Raw genomic sequence first — 18,825 nt, forward strand, 5'->3', positions numbered from 1 at the left:
CTGTTAATTCTGATCCTGTTGAGCGCTTTGCTGACTTCAAGTAGTTCCCATATATATACCTCCTTATCAGTACTCAGCTGAACACTTGAGTAGGACCCTTTGCCAATCTCCTGAGTTCTCTTTCTGTGCAACTCTTTCTCTCTGTTACTGAAAACTCTTGCTGCCTTTGTCTCCCTGAACTCTTAGATCTGTCTTCTCAACTCAGAGTCCAACAGGCTCTGTACAGGTAACCCATTCCTGTGATGTGGCCTGGAAAGTCTCTGAAATCAACAAGCTGGGGTAATCATAGAGTTTATTTCCTTCATTTCCTATCTTTCAATGGACATCGTCCTTCTTCACCTAATATCCAGTGTTTTGCCAACTGTTATTTCATAGATTTTTGTTTTCTTAGTTGTTTCAATCTGGAAAGTAAATTTGACCCCTTGCTCCATCATGGCCAGAAGGCAACATCCCATCATTTATCTTAAAAAAATAGTCAGAAAATACTGCTAGTATAAAACACCAGACTTACAGTAATTTCTGTATTGATTTCACATAAAACATATGCTTATCTATATCTTTACCTCATGTCATATAAAAAAGATGGCATCTGATGACTCTATATGGCTGAGACTCATGTTGCCATAACTGCATGATCCAATGTCTCCCTGAAATCTGGCCCAGAAGCCTACACAATTACTCATGAACCATACCTGCCAGAAGCTGTGATTCTGGTTTTTATCTGGATTCCCAATGATGACTAGAGTGATATAGCAAGGTGAGTATTTCACCATTTGCTACTTGAGTGATTTGTTGTTCTCTCGTACATGTCCCAAAACAATGTTTAAAGTATCATTTCCTTAAAAATCAAATTGCTCCCTTCTTAGTTTAAAAGGTTTTGTTAAAAATACCAAGTTATACTAAACGCTTCAAGTATTCTCAATTGCAATGTTATACAGTATAATAAAAGTCTACTTTTACCACCACTTGGAATGAAAGAATATGAAATTATCATTTATGTTTGTAAATCCTCTATGAATAAAACTTGTAATAGAACCTAACTTGTAGCATGTACAGTATTTTAATAAACTCTATTTTTTACAAGAGTTTTAGTTTTACAGAAAAATTGCAAGGATAGTACAGAGTTACCACGTATCCCATACCTATTTTCCCCTGTTATTAACATTTTACATTAGTAGGTACATTTGTTACAATTAATAAACCAATATTAATATGCTACTATTAATTAAAGTCCATGTTTATTCAGATTTCCTTACTTTTAGCCTAATATTCCTTCTCTGTTCCAGGATCCTATCCAGGGTCCCTTGTGACATTTAGTCATATATCCTCAACTCCTCTCAGCTATGAGAGTTTCTCACACTTTTCTTGTTTTTGATAGCTGTGACAGTTTTAAGAAGTACTGGTTAGATGTATTTGTAGAATGTCCCTGACTTGAAACTTGTCTGATTTCGGGGTTATAAGTTTTGGGGAAAAATAACAGAAATGCCATTTTCATTACATCATGTCAAGTTCACATATTATCTCTATGACTTATCACTGTTGATGCTAATTTTGATCACCTGACTGAGGTAGCGTTTGTCAGGTTTCTCCACTATAAACTTACTCCTTTTTCTCTGTTGCCATGTAGCAGTCTTCGAGTCACTATGCAAGCCCATACCTAAAGAGTGAAAAGTTATATTCTGCCTCCTTGAGGGCAGAGTACATAAATTATTTGGAATTCTTCTGTATGGGAGATTTGTGTTTTCTCTCCCATTTATTTATTTATTCAATTATTTATTTATATCAGTATAGGCTCATAAATATTTATTTATACTTGGGTTATAATTCAGTTCTGTTTTGTTGCTCCAGTAGTTCCAGCTTTGACCACTGGGAGCGCTTGCAGCTCCTGTGACTTACAATTTTTTAAACTACAATAAAACCTTCAACATGACTATTCTATGCAGTGACTAAATTACTCCTTAAGATTAAGATAGGCACTCAGGGAGATATATTACTTTTAGGTAATGCATTAAATGATATTCTGGTTGTCTGAAAGAATTCATCTGACATGAAGTGAATTAAAGAATAGGGAGAAAGGGCCCATTATGTAGCAAATATTTTAAGAAACTAATGAAATAGAAAAACAAACTGAAAAAAACAAACCTTTTAAAGCAAATCTATAAATGGCTTCACATGCTTTAGCCAAAATTTCTTCTTCTGGAGAATTAAGCATTAACACCACAGTTGCTGCTTTTTTGCTTTCAATCGTTAATGGATCAAACTGAAATGTAGAGAGAACAATGTCAGGGTCACATATGAGCTTTAAAAAACACATAAAAAATGAACAGTGTCTAGAAACTTGAAGAGAATATAATCATACAAAAAGGATGTGGTCACTGCCCACGAAGTGCACTGTAAAGTTTTTATTTAAAAAACAAAAAAAAAAAACCATTGCTGATAGGGCGCCTGGGTTGCTCAGTTGGTTAAGCATCTGCCTTCAGCTCAGGTCGTGATCCCAGGGTCCTGGGATCAGGCCCCACGTCATCGGGCTCCCTGCTCAGTGGGGAGTCTGCTTCTCTTTCTCCCTCTGCCTGCCAATCCCCCTGCTTGTACTCTCTCTCTGTCAAATAAATTAACAAAATCTTTAAAAAATTGTTTAAAAAAACAAAACAAAACATAGCTGATAGATAGTTGCCAGTGCTGGTGGCTTTGGAATTCCTGGGGTAATGGCAGGAAGAGCAAAGCATTTTGGAATCTGACAGATCTAGTCTCTGAACTTAGCCACATGGAATCAAACAAGTTACTTAAACAGCTAGAATTTCAGTTTCCTTTTCTATATAATAAGTATATAATACCTATTCTCCCCAAAGGATCAAGGAGAAGATTAGAGATCATATATGGAAAGCCCTTAGCACACTGTCCGGCACATAATAGATGATCATTAAATAACATATACTAGCATAATTCTCAGTTGATACAAAAGAATCCTTGAGTGCCTATATATATGAGATGTTCTGACAGTCCTAATAATCAGTACCTGCTTCTAATCACTACTCTTTCTAAGAAAACAGAAATTACATACATGAAATAACTAAAGGCACTAGAAAACCACATATAACAAATTGTAAAACTGGATAAAATCTGAAACAGGGCAAATGGTGACAAATGGTAATATGGTGTAAAGAAAAAGTATAGAGCTCTAGGAAGATCTCTGTCGTGTTATGAGATCTTGAGAATTCATGGGCAGCCAAAGTGCACAACAACAAATTCATGGCTCCTATGGGTTTTCTTTGGTCAAGGCGAAAACCTTGTAAATTATTACACCATTTTTCTTCCATTTCCAGAGACTGGTGAAGGAGGGTGGTCTGCTTATGTTAAAGGGAAAAAAAAGAATTTCAAAGTTTTAGCTGGCTCTTTGTGTTGGCCCTTCCTAAATGGACATCTTTTTATGTCTGGGGCTATAACAAAAATTGGTGTTCAGTTTCAGGCTGAGAATGGAGGGACAGAGTACTCTGAGTAAGGAAGCATAATTGTGTGACGTTGGGAGAGTGAAGAAGACAAAGAAGAGAGCAGTAAGCAATTACCTAAAAGGGCACAGCTGAGATAAAAATCCCCCTTGCAGGGGAAATGACTGTTGGATTTCGGGACTGCGTTATCTAACATACAAATTAAAGCTGTTTGTGTATGTCTTACTCTATACTAGAAACTGTAAGAGTTACCAAAGTCACAGTGTTTGTTCTCAAGCCTCTTGGACTCTTTCTGGGGAGATAAAACTTCATTAAAAGTCTGCCAGGGGTGCCTGGTGGCTCTGTCGGTTAAGCATCTGCTTTCGGCTCAGGTCATGATCTCAGGGTTTTGGGATCGAGCCCTGCCTCAGGCTCCCTGATCAACGGGAGTCTGCTTCTTCCTCTCCCTCTGCCGCTTCCCCTGCTTGTGTTCTCTCTCTTTGTCATAAATAAATTAAAAAATCTTAAAAAAAAAAAAAAAAGTCTGCCACATGCATCAAGCTTACGGCACTTGTGGGTTTCCAGTGACATGAACCAGTGAGAAAAGAGGGCCCCTCTAGCACAGCCCAGAGCAATGGTAAAGACACAGGCTCCAACACTGATCAGAAGAGCACAATGACCCAGAAATCCACAGAAATTTTGAGGGGGGGACTTCTGAAACTATTTGGGGATGGAGGCTTGAAAACCACCAGGCAAGTGTATTAACTATATATTTAAACAAATTACTTGGTAAATGCTCCAGCCCAAACAAGAAAAACAAAATATAAAAACAATAGTAGTAGATCAATAAATACAATAAAATATATAGTTAAGCTGAATGATAGTGATGTTGTGAATCACAGTGTAATTCTTAATGATTTCTGAAGTAATGATGACACATTATGAAAAAAAATTAATAATGACTTGGAATTAAAATTCTAGAAATTTTTCGACAAAGCTCATGTAAAGGAAATAGGATTGTTTTGGTAAAGAGAATGAGATTATTGCCTAGTAATTTATTTTTACATTGATATAAAAACAGGCTTAAATATGTGTTTAATAGGCTACAGATAAGTAGAAGTTCCAAATTACCCAAAGGAAAGGGTAACAAATGAAAGTTGCTCAATTGAGAAAAAGGGAAGAAAAATATAAAAGAGACACAACATGAAAATACAGCAAAGAAACAACTTAACCGAAAAATAAACCTTAAACTTAAAATAAAATGATAGGAATAAAATCAAATATATCAATGGCCAAAATAAACACCAACAGGGCAAATAGATGGCATTAACTAAGATTGTCAGATTGAGTTAAAAAGCAAAATCTACTCTGTTTTTTTGTATATTGGTGAATATTTCTTCCACTTGATCTTACGGAAGATAAATTCAGATCTAAGATACAGATCATTTCTATCACGTCTTCACGCCCCTTCCCCCTCCAAAAAACCCCAGAAAGATCATCGTTATGTGACTTCTAAAATCATCAGTTTTTTCTGTTCTTGAACTTTATATAAAGAGAATTATAGAACATGACTTCTTTCACCTGTGCCTTCTCTAGCACAGCACAATGTCTCTGAGATTCATTCACATTTTTGTACTACTAAGTCATACTTTCCATAGCTGTATGTTATTCCGTTGGGTTTTTTCTACCAACTTGGGTTCTTTTCTACCAGCTGGAGGCTATCATGAACAAAGCTCCAGTGACTATTCTTGCACATGAATTTTTGTGGAGATATACACACACACACACACACACACACACACACACACGCCTTCATTTCCCTTGGGTATATGCCTAGGCATGGATTTGATGAGTCATAGGCTAGATACGTATTTACCTATCATAGATACTGTTGAACAGTTTCCTAAAGTGGTTTTATCAATTTATGTTCCCACTAGTTATAAATAAGAGTTCCAGTTGTTCCACATCCTCACCAATCCTTGGTATTGTCAGTCTTTTTAATTTGCCTCTCCACAGCTCTTAGATGATATTTTTAAAACAATCTGCTGTTCATGGTTGTTGCCATGGAAGAAATGCTCCACTGCTCTCTACTACTGTTACTACTACTACTACCACATCCTGGCCCGAAGCAGGAGCATTCCTGTTACTTTTTAAAATCCTCTTACGTCCCTTCTACTGACTCTGACTCAATACATTCATCTATCTCTCAGCTTTGTCTTCTACCATTATGCTTGATACTCTTATCAAATTTTCTTTGCTTCCTCACAGATAGGCTTCCTGTAGTGCCCACAGTGTTCAGTCTTTGAGGATTTCTTGGTAGCCAACAAGCAAATGGTGAAAGATAAAGCTTCACCGTTGAGCTACCCCCACTACAGCTATTCCTCCTCCTCACTGGGGTCCCCACCCCATTCAGTCCCTCTACTGCCACTTCAGCTTTCTCGTTTCTTCACTTTACTTCTTATCCTGCTTAGATTTCATGATCTATTATTTTAATAACACTCCTGCCAAACCCTAAATAATCCTTTGTGTCCTGTCTTCTCATCAAATCAATTTTAGAATACCCCAACCATGAACAAACACTATGATTTTCCTTCTTCGCATTTGTGCCCAAGCATCTGAACATTCTTAGAGCATGTTAAACTATGGGGGAAAATCCGTATTACTGTAAATGCACGATCAACCACTTCACAAGAGCCTCACATACTCACAGGAGCCTCTGCACATATTCTTCTACATGAAAGAAAATGTTTCTCCTACTATCTAAGCCCAATATCTAATGTGTTCATTCATTTAATTCACTCATTCATTCAATAAACACTCATTCAACCCCTAATAAGTGCATTTCACTGAGAAGAGTGCATTAACCATGCCCCCACTCTCACAGAACATACGTATTCCCAGTTATGTCATACCATCAACCATCCCTTTTTTCTCTGGAGTAGTTACCTTTGTCTTAACAATTAAATTATTCCCATTACTTCGTTTGAGTCCACTTTACAGAGAGCCAATTTAGATTCAGTAAAATGCACGTAAGTGTAAGTTTGATGAGTTTTAATAAATGTGTATGTACGTATAACCAAAGATACGTGGAACTTTCCATTACCCCAAAATATTCACTCCCGCCTCCCTGCAGTTGATTCCCTTTTCCCATATCCACTCTAGGCAACCACTGATCTGCCTTGTTTCACTATAGATTAATTTTGACCGTTTAATGTGAAATTATTACATAGGTACACTTTATGTATGGCTCCTTTCATTTGGCAGAACACTTATGAGATTCGTTCAGACTGTTCTATGTATCAGTGATTTATTCCTTTTTACTGTTGAGTGGTCTCTCATTATATGAATACAACACAATTTGTTTATTCAATTAGCTGATGTACCTTTGGGTTGTTTCCATTTGGGACCATTATGAATAAAGCTGCAACGGCATTTTCATATAAGTCTCCTTGTAGATTATATGTTTTCATTTCTCTTGAGTAAATACCTAGGAGTAGAATTTCTGGCTTGTCTGGTAGTGTATGTTTAACTTTACAAAAAATAATAATAATAATACTTTTTCCAAAGTAGTTTTACTATCTTGTGTTCCTACCAGCAATGTATCTACATCCAACAAGTATATCTCTTCATTTATTCATTTTCCTTAATTTGTCTCAGCAATGTTTTATAGTTTTCAGCATATAAGCATTGCATTTATTTTGTTAAACTTATCTCTAAATATTTCATTATTTTTTATGCTAATGGCAAATGATATCTTTTTTTCTTCATGTATTTTAAACAAGTGCTATTAGGTGAGCAACATTTAGGACCATTTTTTCCTCTTACAAATGAACCTTTTCATTATGACGATACATATCTCTTTTACTCTGGGAATATTATTTGCCCAGTAATATAATTCTTCTAGTATTAATATAGGCACTCCATCATTCTTATGATTATTTCAGTATATCTTTTCCCATATTTTTACTTTTAACCTATCCATAGCTTTATATTGAAAGGCGATTTCTTGTAGACAGCTTATAGTTTGGATCTTGCTTTTTTATTCAGTTTGACAGTCTCTCACTTTTAATTGGAGTATTAAATCATTTACATTTAATATAGTCATGGATATGACTGGGTTTTAATGGACCATGCTGCTAGTTGTTTTCTCTTTTTCTCATTTGATCCTTGGTTCCTTTTTTCCTGTCTTCTTTTGGATAATTGAATTTTTTTAGTGTCCAATTTTCCCAGTTATGTTACACCATTAATCATCCCTTTTTCTCTTGAGTAGTCACCTTTCTCCTACTATCAACGGAGTTTTCTTCTGATCACGGGTCACATTTTTCTTTGCATATATAATAATTTTTATTGGCAACTAAACATTGTGAAAATGATGTTGTTAAGTGTCTGGATTCTTTTGGGGGGGTTCTCTTAAAGGATGTTGAATTTTGTTCTGTTAGACAGTTGTTTCATTTATGGTTCAGCTTGATCTATTTAAGGCCTGTTTTAAAGCCTTATTACAGCAGGTCTGAGGAAGCCTTTGCTCTAGGGCTGGATTAGACATACTGCTACTAAGGCATGACCTTGCTGGGGGCTCTATTTAATACCCCAGATGTTCAATAAGATCTCTCCAATCTTTTTGGATCAAAATCAGAATGTCTTCCAGACCTATAGGAGTCTAAAAATTATGCAGCTTACATCTCCCTGATAGTTGTTCGTGCCTGTTCTTTGTCACGAGCAGGAGTTTCACCCTGTGCAGCTTAGACTTCAAAGAATCAAGAGGACCATTAACCAAATTTCTGGAGCTATTCTTCTATGTATTTCCCTCCCCTCTGGCACTCTGCCCTGCAAATTCCAGCCACCTTAGCCTCTCTAAACTCTAGCTTCTCAAAACTCTCTTATTTTAAAACAAAAATAATCTTTCCCTAGATGCTAATCACCTTCCAGATGCTATCCTATCTCTCCTTTCCTTTTAATCAAAATTTTTATGAACTATTGATTTTTCTCCATTTTCTCCCTCTCACATGTCCTGCTGAACATCTCTAAACTGACTTTCATCCTCATCAGTTCACCAAAATAGTTCTAAGACCATCATCAGTGATCAGCATGTCACCTACCACTTCTTGACATTTTTGTCTCATTTCTAGAGAATTAAAATAATAAATAATACTTGAAACTATAGAAGTTTAAGGCTTACTTTAATTATTACGCCTCCATCTTTCTAGATCAATTTTTTATTGCTTTTTATTCATGGTAGTTTGGGTATTGAAAATCCTTGTTTTTTGTTGTTGTTGTTTGGGAGGAGTTGTTTTGTTTAATTTTTTCACAGCTATATTCCTCTGAACTTCCCTATAAGAGCACTTAATACACTGCATCGTTTCCTTAGTCTGTCTTGATCAGTATTTTTACCATCATTTACTCAGTTGCTCATGCCAAAAACCTTAAAACACCTCCCAACTCCTCTTCTACTCACACCCCACATGTAGTCCATCAGCAAATCCTATCAATTCTACGCTCCACATGGATCCTCACTATGGCCACTTCTTGCCTTCTCCATAGTTACCACCCGGGCCTACCGCATAGTTTATGGCTCCTCTGTAAGAGCCTCCAAACTGGTCTTCCAGTTTTCACTTTTCTTTCCCATTGTAGCTAGAATGATCTTACGCTTTTTGTTTTAGATATAAATGAGATGTCACTAATTCTCTACTTGTAACCTTCCACTGGATTCCCCTTTCTGCACATTAGAAAAAAATCCAACCTCCTTAAAATAGCCGAAAAAGCCCAACATGATCCCCACCATTCCACCACCTTTGGTACCTACCTCCTACTCCCTGCTTTCTAATTTCCCGTCATACCAACCTTCTTGGCATTCCTCACGCATACTAAGTAAGGCCTTCGTTATTATTTTCTGGCTGGGGATATTTGAATAGCATACATCCTCCTTCCATCTGTCTTTCTTAAGTGTGACCCCACTGAGAAAGCTTGCCCTGACAGGGGAATTTTATTTAAAGTAGCCGGATCACTCTCCGTCCTTATATCCTACTTTATTTTTCCTCATCGATCTTATTGTTCCCTGAATTATATTATTACTTGTTAAGTTATTATTTGACTGCTTCCTCCAACTAGACTATTTGCTATTCTGGTATTTCAATATTTTTTCAGCTGACTTTATAAGCATGTGAATAAATATGCCACGTTAAAACAAGGATATGTCATGACACAATGACTACAATTGTCAAAGGAGTACATGAACATGTATTTAAACTAAAACTATCATAAATATCTTGAATCCTTCTTTAATGGTTGAGAAGACCCTTCAGTATTTTGCCATGTCTTCCAGTCATCATTAAGAAAAAGGTGATATGAGGTACAAGAAGCTTAACAGGAAGATTCAAACTGAGAGTTACAATCTAAAGAGCTGTCGAAGGAGGAGACACACCAATATTTGGCACAGAGTGAAGAAACTTGGCATGACATTTGTTTCTCCTACAGAGCCTACAGCATTATAGTAATTTTTTATTTAAAAAGGTGCTGAGAATAAAATGATAGCTATAACAGAATGCCACACAACTAAATAAATAATACTGTGCTGTAATTACATATGCCATCTGCTTTCCTGTGAGGAACTCACAGTCAGTCACCAACAAGCTGGTTGTGAAATTATAATTTCACGCTCTATACAAAATAAATGATGAACAAAAGTTATTTATAGAAAGAGTGAAATAAAGGGGAAGGATTTGGGCCAAAATTTGAATTTTAAGCTCAGTCAATTCGAGAAGCCGTAGACTTAGAGAGATATTTTTATATCTCTGTTAAGGAAACAAGATTGTCTAGAATAGTGCTGCCCAGTGGAATTTCAATGATGGAAATGTTCTGATTCTGCATCGTTCAATACAGCAGTCAAAAGCCACGTGGGGCATCGGAGCACTTGAAGTGTGATGTGACTGAGGAACTGAATTTTTCATTTAATTTTTAGTTGTTAATTTTGATTGATTTAACTTTAATTATTATAAATTTAAATTTAAATAACCACATGTGGCTAGTGACTACTACATTAGCACAGGTCTAAAAGAATGCAAAATTATAAAGCTGAGCTCAGTGAAAATATATAAATCATGACAGTTTAGTGATTTTTATGGTACCAATAAGGGCAAATAAAAGGCTTTTTTGATGTCTGTTGGAATGTGTTTACTACATCAGTGGTCTCAGATCACAAGGAACCAATTACACAGGAAAAGAGAGACAGATAAACAGAAGGAAGCAGACTACCACCCAAGTCCGAACTTCTAGTAGAGAACATCTAGACATCAGTTAAAATCTGCGAAAAAGTGTAAAAATTAAAATGCAAACAGCTCGGGGCGCCTGGGTGGCACAGCGGTTGGGCGTCTGCCTTCGGCTCAGGGCGTGATCCCGGCGTTGTGGGATCGAGCCCCACATCAGGCTCTTCTGCTATGAGCCTGCTTCTTCCTCTCCCACTCCCCCTGCTTGTGTTCCCTCTCTCGCTGGCTGTCTCTATCTCTGTCGAATAAATAAATAAAATCTTTAAAAAAAAATAAAATAAAATGCAAACAGCTAAAATCGTCTCTAGTTTTCTTAATAACCTGAATTAAAGTAAAAGTTCAGAGCCAGATAAGCAAGCTGATAGTTGTTTATACAGTTTGTATATGTTTATTAATTTATTCTAATTTTTATTTAGTCACATTTTGTTTATCTGTAATGAGGGTGAAAGACAGGAAAATAAATTCCCATGAAGCTTCATTTCTGAAATAAGTCCAGGTAGTTTTGGCAGTCAGTGACAGAGTATTAAGGGTTGCATTCTGAGGCTGATGAAAGCATCCTGGAGGAACAAGACCCTGGAGACATCTGCCTCTTGCAAGGAACTGGGTTTGGTTGCCCAGCTGAGGGCATTGCTACTGCCTGTCACTCTGAGTCAAAGCTCACTGAGCTTATCTCCCCCATATGCACCGAACTACAGAGAGAAGGTGCTGACCCATTAACATAAATGTTCAGTTAACTTGATACTTATTGAGATTCCAGAACCAGAGCATAGTCCCTTGTGAGTTTAGATGCTGTGGATTTATCCACTGAAACTCAATTTCCTCTGAAATATTAAGAAAATAAAAGTTCCATGCTCATCAACTTGAAGACCATGAATCATGACGGCCACACCACAGGCCACTGGGAACTTCAGTGGTCCACTAGTCTTCCACAGCTGATCTCCCTGCCTCCTTTGACAATTCATAAAAATTCTAGTGTTATAGAGTGATGAAGAGCACCCTCAACTACATCATTCTTTTACTAATGCCAAGGACTGTTCCAAGCATCTTATATTTATCTAACCTTGCCTCACTGCTGTGAGTAGATATGAAGTGGATATCAATTCATCCTCACTGGAGTATACAGAGGTTGGGAACTTTGCCCCAGATCATAAACGGTGGATGATGGAGTAAGGATTCAGTCTCTGGAAGTATAACTCGGAGCCTATATTCTTTGTCACTGAATATCTTGCCTTGTATTAAATATTGCTACTAAGGTCGTTTGCTAGTAACTCTCTTATGCAATCACTCCACAGAAAGTTTGCCTTTTATTTCAACCACCACAAACAAGCTTTCAGCCAGACATGGAAAAGATGTGGGGAGGGAGAATATAGTTACATGGCCCGTTCAAGCTGGATCCTCCCCACATCTAAGCATCTTCTTAGCTAGTGGTCACTTTGATGAGAAGGAATGGAGGTCAATAAACCATATAGGCACATATTAAGTGTATGTTTTCACAATGAGAAAATTAGAAAAGGCAAAAGGAGCTTCTTGTTTTAACTGAACATTCTTCTTTCTGTCCCCATTACCCATTTTAAATAGTAGATGAAAGACTCATAAAAGACTAATAAAAATACAAACCTTTGGAAATAATGTTTTTAGGAACTCCATCAGGAAGTTGTTATTAGTTGACACGGAAAGTTTATTTTCTTAAGCAGTTATATATCCATGTTTTAAATTTGGTTTTCCTTTAAAATTTGTACAAGAAAACTTTTGTAGACTTTAAAAGGTACACCTTGGAAAAAATTCCAAGTTCAGATAGCTTAAACTGTGGCATACTGTTTTGAAGTATTTGAATTTACAAGATAGAAAGTGGTTACATACTTTCACCCTAATCTATCGGCTTTATTAACACAAAGTCAGAGTAGGGGAAGGATGGAAGGATCTTGAGGAAAGGCAATAGCCAAGGACCACATGGTAACTGTAACATGTCTTTTTTTTTTTTTTTTGGTCTCACTCTATTTTTTTAAAATATAATTAACAGTGTTATATTAGTTTCAGGTCTACAATATAATGATTAAACAATTCTATAAATTTCTCAGTGCTCATCAAGATAAATGTACTCTTTAATCCCCTTTATCTCATCCACTCCCACCTACCTCCCCTCTGGCAACCACCAATTTGTTCTCCGAATTTAAAGTCTGTTTTTTTTTGTTTGTCTCTTGTTTTGCTTTGTTCATTTGGTTCTTTTCTTATATTCCATGTATGACTGAAGTCATTAGGTATTTGTCTTTCTTTGTCTGACTTACTTCACTTAGCATTATACCCTCTAGGTCCTTGCATGTTGTTGCAATCAGCAAGATCACATTCCTTTTATAGCTGAGTAATATTCCATTGCATATATATATGCAATGGAATATTTTATACTTGATGCAATCCCTATCAAAATACCAGCAACATTTTTCACAGAACTAAAACAAATAATACTAAAATGTGTATGGAACCACAAAATATCTCAAACAGCCAAAGCAATCTTGAGAAAGAAGAACAAAGCTGCAGTTATAACAATCCCAGATTTCAAGATGTACTACAGCTTTGTAGTCATCAAAACAGTATGGTACTGGCACAAAAATAAGACACATAGATCAATGGAACAGATAAGAGCCCAGAAATAAACCCATGCTTCTATGGTCAATTACTCTTCATCATAGCAGGCAAGAATACACATGGGGAAAAGGAAGTCTCTTCAACAAATGGTGCAGGGAAAACTGGACAGCTACATGGAAAAGAATGAAACTGGACTACTTTCTTACACCATACACAAAAATAAACTCAAGTGGATTAAAGACCTAAATATGAGACCTGAAACCATAAAACTCCCAGAAGAAAACACAGGCAGTAATTTCTTTGACATTGGCTATTACACACGCTTTGGCTGTCCCTAAATCTACTGTGAACTGAGGAAACAAGACCTAGATGTCTGGTAACGCTAGGATTAAAACTGTTTTTCAAGTCGTTGACTGTGCCCTGCAAGGACTAGAGTACAGAGGACAATGCAAGCAAGACATTGCAAAATTACAGAAAGTGTATTAGGCAAATATATCTATTGTTTAATAGTCTAATTTTAATCAGACAGTGTTTGTCGGCAAGTACTGTGTTCATTAGTCCACTTTTCAGTAATAAGACGTCAATAATGCTATTGTGTGGGGCACCTGACTGGCCCAGTCAGTGGAGCGTGCAACTCTTGATCTTGGGGTTGTGAGCTTGAGCCTCACGTTGGGTGTAGAGATTACTTAAAAATAAAATCTTGGGACACCTAGATGGCTCAGTTGGTTAAGTGTCCGACTCTTGATTTGGGCTCAGGTCATGAACTCAGGGTCCTGAGATGGAGCCCCTGTCAGGCTCCGCACTTAGCAGGGAGTCTGCTTGAGATTCTTTCCCTTCCCCCTCTGCCCTCCCTCTGCGTGCTCGCCCTCTCTTTCCCCTTAGATAGATAGGTAGGTAGGTAGGTAGGTAGATAGATAGATAGATAGATAGATAGATAAATAATAAAAAGTGGTAATGCAAACTTGGAATGCAATGAAAAAAACAAGAGAATTTGGAATGTTTTAGGAGTATGTCCAAAGGGAGAGCAACTAGAACGATGAAAATGCATCATGAACCACAATGACCCTCTATCTCTACAAAGCCTTCCTAGACCTGGGCAGACAGATGCTTCCGCAGTCTTTTCTCCCAACTTACTGAAGGATCATACATAAGAAGTTACATAGGGGTGTGTGTGTGTGTGTGTGTGTGTGTGTGTGTGTGAGAGAGAGAGAGAGAGAGAGAGTCTAAAGGAGTCCCATAATAATAGGTTTATTTACTAGTGTTAACTATTTGCCAGGTACTGAAAACTTGGTGTGCTTTATTTCATTTTCATTCCTACAATGGCCAAAATGAATTGGACATTACAATTTGCATTGAAGAAATTTTTTTTTAAAACTGAAATAACTCAGCTGCATTTAGCAACTAGGCCAAATAACACAGTTCATGAGAGGCAGCGTTGGGACGTGGGTCAGATTTGTAACCACAAAGCTCCAGTGCTGTTGAGAAGGTCCTGCACTAAGCTCAGCTTCCCTCAAACTATAAAATCCTGACAGTCTACTGACTGACTATAAGCATTTTTTATTCACATTTTATTTGAAGAAAATTACACCAAATGTCTGTTTCAAAATAAGTTTCTAAACTGAAAGCTGTCCAAGTTCATTTTCTATTTTTAACACAATCTTTTGGTAAGTCGTAAACTTTAAAGAAGTAAGATAAAACCATGCTTTTAAAAGAGAGACAGGGTTTTGTGTTGTAGGCAATGCGTTACTCAAATATTTGGAATAGAAAAGGAGGATGAACCCACACTTTTCTCCGCATAAAACTGGAAAATACAAGACTTCTTTTTTTTTTTTAATATTTTATTTATTTATTCAACAGAGATAGAGACAGCCAGCGAGAGAGGGAACACAAGCAGGGGGAGTGAGAGAGGAAGAAGCAGGCTCATAGCAGAGGAGCCTAATGTGGGGCTCGATCCCAGAACACTGGGATCACACCCTGAGCCGAAGGCAGACGCTTAACCGCTGTGCCACCCAGGCGCCCCTGGAAAATACAAGACTTCTGATGTCCAAATGGTCGTCTGCAGACAACCTTATACACCTATCTAGCGGCTACGGCGTAAACTCTAGTTGTTCTTGAAAACTCACTTGGATTAACATTAATGAGAGACAGGCAAATATAAATTTAAAATATTTAAAAGAACAAACCAAAACTATTTGTTCATTAGCTAGGCTTATAAACATGCCATCCACATACTGGAAAAGCTAATAATTACTCTCTAATTGTGCTAATTATGTAATGACAACATTGTAAATGTTTGTTTATATAATGTTAGATTTCTCTAACTAATCTTATCATTAGTCAGACTTTGGACTTCTGCCACTGTGTACTCATGTATATACGGGTATGTGCCAAACTGTTTGAACAATTTATTTTTAAAACTGGTTGTTAATGTGCTACTATAATATTCAAATCAGAAACTTACCACATCCTTAGGAGGTGGTTCTGCTTCCTTCTTTATCTTTTTACCCATTCTGGAAAAAGATGCAATAAACAGTTAAAAGTGTCATTTGTAGGGGTGCCTGGGCAGGTCAGTCGATTAAGCATCTGACTCTTGATCTCAGCTCAGGTCTTGATCTCAGGGTTGTGAGTTCAGGCCCCATGTTACCTACGCCCTTAGAAGGAGACTTATTTTCTCATTTTAATTTTACCTGAAAAGAGACTATGCAATACATGTAAAAATTATTGTACATGTACAAATATGTTACCCACATTCAACTCTACCTATTTCAAATCTACAGTTTTTAAGGAACTTATTGATAAGTTTTTGAGCATTAGTCCTGGCTGCCAGTTTGTAAGGAAGAGAATACATCAGTGATATCATTTTTACTTACATAACAGGAAACAGTTTACCATGCTTACAGCTCATTTATGGAGGGTTTGGGAGACTAAATCCAAGTTACTTTTGCGATCTGCAAGAATGTTTTGCCACAAAGGGATGGATTTTTGTCTGCTTTCTCACATTGGTCTATCCCAACAGTGTCTGGTATATAACAGGCATCTGATATTTATAAAAATCATTAACTGTTTTTCCTGGGAGTATGGTTTTATGAATGATACCCAAGACATACCCCTCCAAACGAACATTTGTGTCATTTTCTCAGATAACCAAAAGTTTTTCTAATATAATCCATAGCTCAATTTAAAAAAGTAATTGAGAACCTGAAGAGATGTATTCTGGGGAAATTGGGGTTACTGCTTGCAAGACCCTCTTCCACCTGCCCTTGTATGTCCATGTCTGTGCAGGAAAAATGTCAGAGCATTGGTACTCATAGTTGATACACCACAGAGGAGTAACTCCATCTGGGTACAGAGAACTTACCAAGATGCTGCTGACTGTTAGAATAACCCCAGAAATCTTTTGAATTTTCCCCAATGAGAGTTTGTGGGGCTATGGTTGGCATTTGCACAATCTCAGATGATATAAACTAGTCTCGAGGAAATTACTATAGTTTCCAGAGAAATTCTGGGAAGTCGAAAATCCTTGGAGAGAATCTACACTGTCAGAGTTAGTTCAGATAGTCTGTCAAGGCACAAATGCAACTCCTAGCATTAGAAACACTGACCAGAATTTATCATATATTTTAAAAAGCCACATGTTCATAGAAACTCATAGGGAGTTCTGAAAGACATCCAGGTCCCTAAGTTCAGGTCACATAAATTTCATGATCTTTGAAGGTCTGGGCAAGTTTACGCTGTGACACACTAACCTCACATTATATCCAATATATTAAACATTAAAATGTACCCACATTTTCCATTAAATACAATTTTCATCATAAAAAGTTTTGAAATTAAGCATTTGAAATTATTCAGCAGTTTGTGCACCTGGAAATTCTTACAAAATGAGAAAAATTGTTTTCAAATGTAACTGAATATTAATAAAAAACTTTTAACATTAATTTTTCAATTTTCTTTTCATATTTTAGAGGTAATTTTTTTTCAAAATTCAAACATCTTTCATAGATGTTTAAAAAGCACAAAGACCCTAGACTTTGTGTCTATAATATTCCAAGCAGATGCACAGAAATTATTCTGGACAAATGAAAATCTATCCCACGATTAACCTCTAGGAAAAGAAACTGCATAGCTCTTTGCAACCAATTCCAAAATACGGCAGACTTTGATTTACATAAGAACTGCTTGTGAATAATGTTTGAGAAGGAACTGAATTACACCCACACAAAATTACTGTGGATCATCTGATTTTCACTTATGGAACTTATTTTTCCCATTCCAGGATAGTGGCTTTGAATAACTGCATATTGAAGAGTACAGAGGTTGGAATAGCCTTAACACGGGAGTATAGCAATGGAGCTGTTCCCAGGCAATACCATGAAGTAGGAAGCATTTAATTTGTGTTTTTATTGCCATATTGAGCATAATAGTGGGGGAGAAAGTGTACAACTGACAGAGAACCAGGACAATGAGCCTCAAGGATAACCCTAAGGTGTTTTTTTTTTAACTTTGTAAATCAACATTTCACTTAAAATCAACATGATATAACCAAATTACCTGTATTATTTTATTCTTAAAAAAATTTGTTTTCCTTTAAAGCTTGAGGTGTCAAATTAAGAAAATAAATCCCTTTGTTTGAAGCAAACCTGCTTTCCTCGACTATTTTACCACCTGCCCATTGATGATTTTTATTGTGCTAAAATAAACATACCATAACATTTACCATTTTAATCATATTTAAGTGCATAGCTCTGTGTCTACTGTCCACTTTAGAGGTAATACATTTCATTGCAGAAAATTTAGAAAACAAGGAAGGGCACATGGGATAAAAAAAAATCACTCAGGAAAAAACTCAGGGATATCAGTCCTATTTCAATATAGTTCCTTTTTTGTGTGTTTTCTATAGTGATTTTACCATCCTACCTGGATTTCTAGCCCGTATTCTCAACTTCCCTTCCTGGAACCATTTTCCTACTATATTCTTATACTAACGGACAAATTCATGAAAGCTCAGTCTCCATTTATTGCTCCAATCATCTCCAATGAATCAGTATTATGTCATTTAAAATAATACTGTAAAATCCACTATCTAGACCGTCGCCTATTGTTGAGCATTTGTTTCCAATTTCCTGTAATTATGGATAAGGCTGCAATGAACATTCTTAGACATAAAATGTTCATCCACATTCCGCAACTGCTTCTTTAAGATAAAGTAAAATAACTGGGTGAAAAGGCATGAACTTCACCGCATTGAGTACGAAAACAAATCTGCTTTATATGTGCACCTTCTCGATTATTAGAGAGGAGCCACATTTCCCCGCACAGATGTATCAATCATTTGTACTTCTTCGTGAACTTTCAGACTACATGACCTTAACTATTTGCCAATGAGGAGATATTTTTTGAGAAAACCTGAAGGGGAGGAGGAAGGGTACAACAAGGGGGACTAGCATCTTGAGTTGGTGAGAGTCAAGTAACGGAATGTTAGACCCTCAGATCCCCTCTACGGGCCTCAGTTTTGTCACCTGTTAAATGGAAGGCGGCCGGGATGCTTAGGAAACCCA

General features: G+C 36.7%; 1 protein-coding gene across 2 annotated transcripts in view; it reads right to left on the minus strand.

Moving 5' to 3' along the window:
- The window catches only part of ARMC3 (armadillo repeat containing 3), a 93,124-nt gene that overhangs the window by 74,033 nt on the left and 266 nt on the right, over positions 1–18,825 (minus strand). The window contains exons 2-3 of one of the 2 annotated variants that reach the window (XM_040645328.1): positions 15,729–15,777; positions 2,143–2,260 (exon numbers count right to left, since the gene is read on the minus strand). In XM_040645328.1, coding sequence (XP_040501262.1) covers positions 2,143–2,260; positions 15,729–15,776 — 166 coding nt within the window. In that variant the 5' untranslated portion in view covers position 15,777. Of the gene's footprint in view, positions 1–2,142; positions 2,399–15,728; positions 15,778–18,825 lie in introns of those variants that run through there. The other variant, XM_008701366.1, reaches the window with a different exon arrangement.

This window comes from Ursus maritimus, unplaced genomic scaffold (assembly GCF_017311325.1).
Source record: "Ursus maritimus isolate PB19 unplaced genomic scaffold, ASM1731132v1 scaffold_31, whole genome shotgun sequence".
Lineage (NCBI taxonomy): Eukaryota > Metazoa > Chordata > Mammalia > Carnivora > Ursidae > Ursus > Ursus maritimus.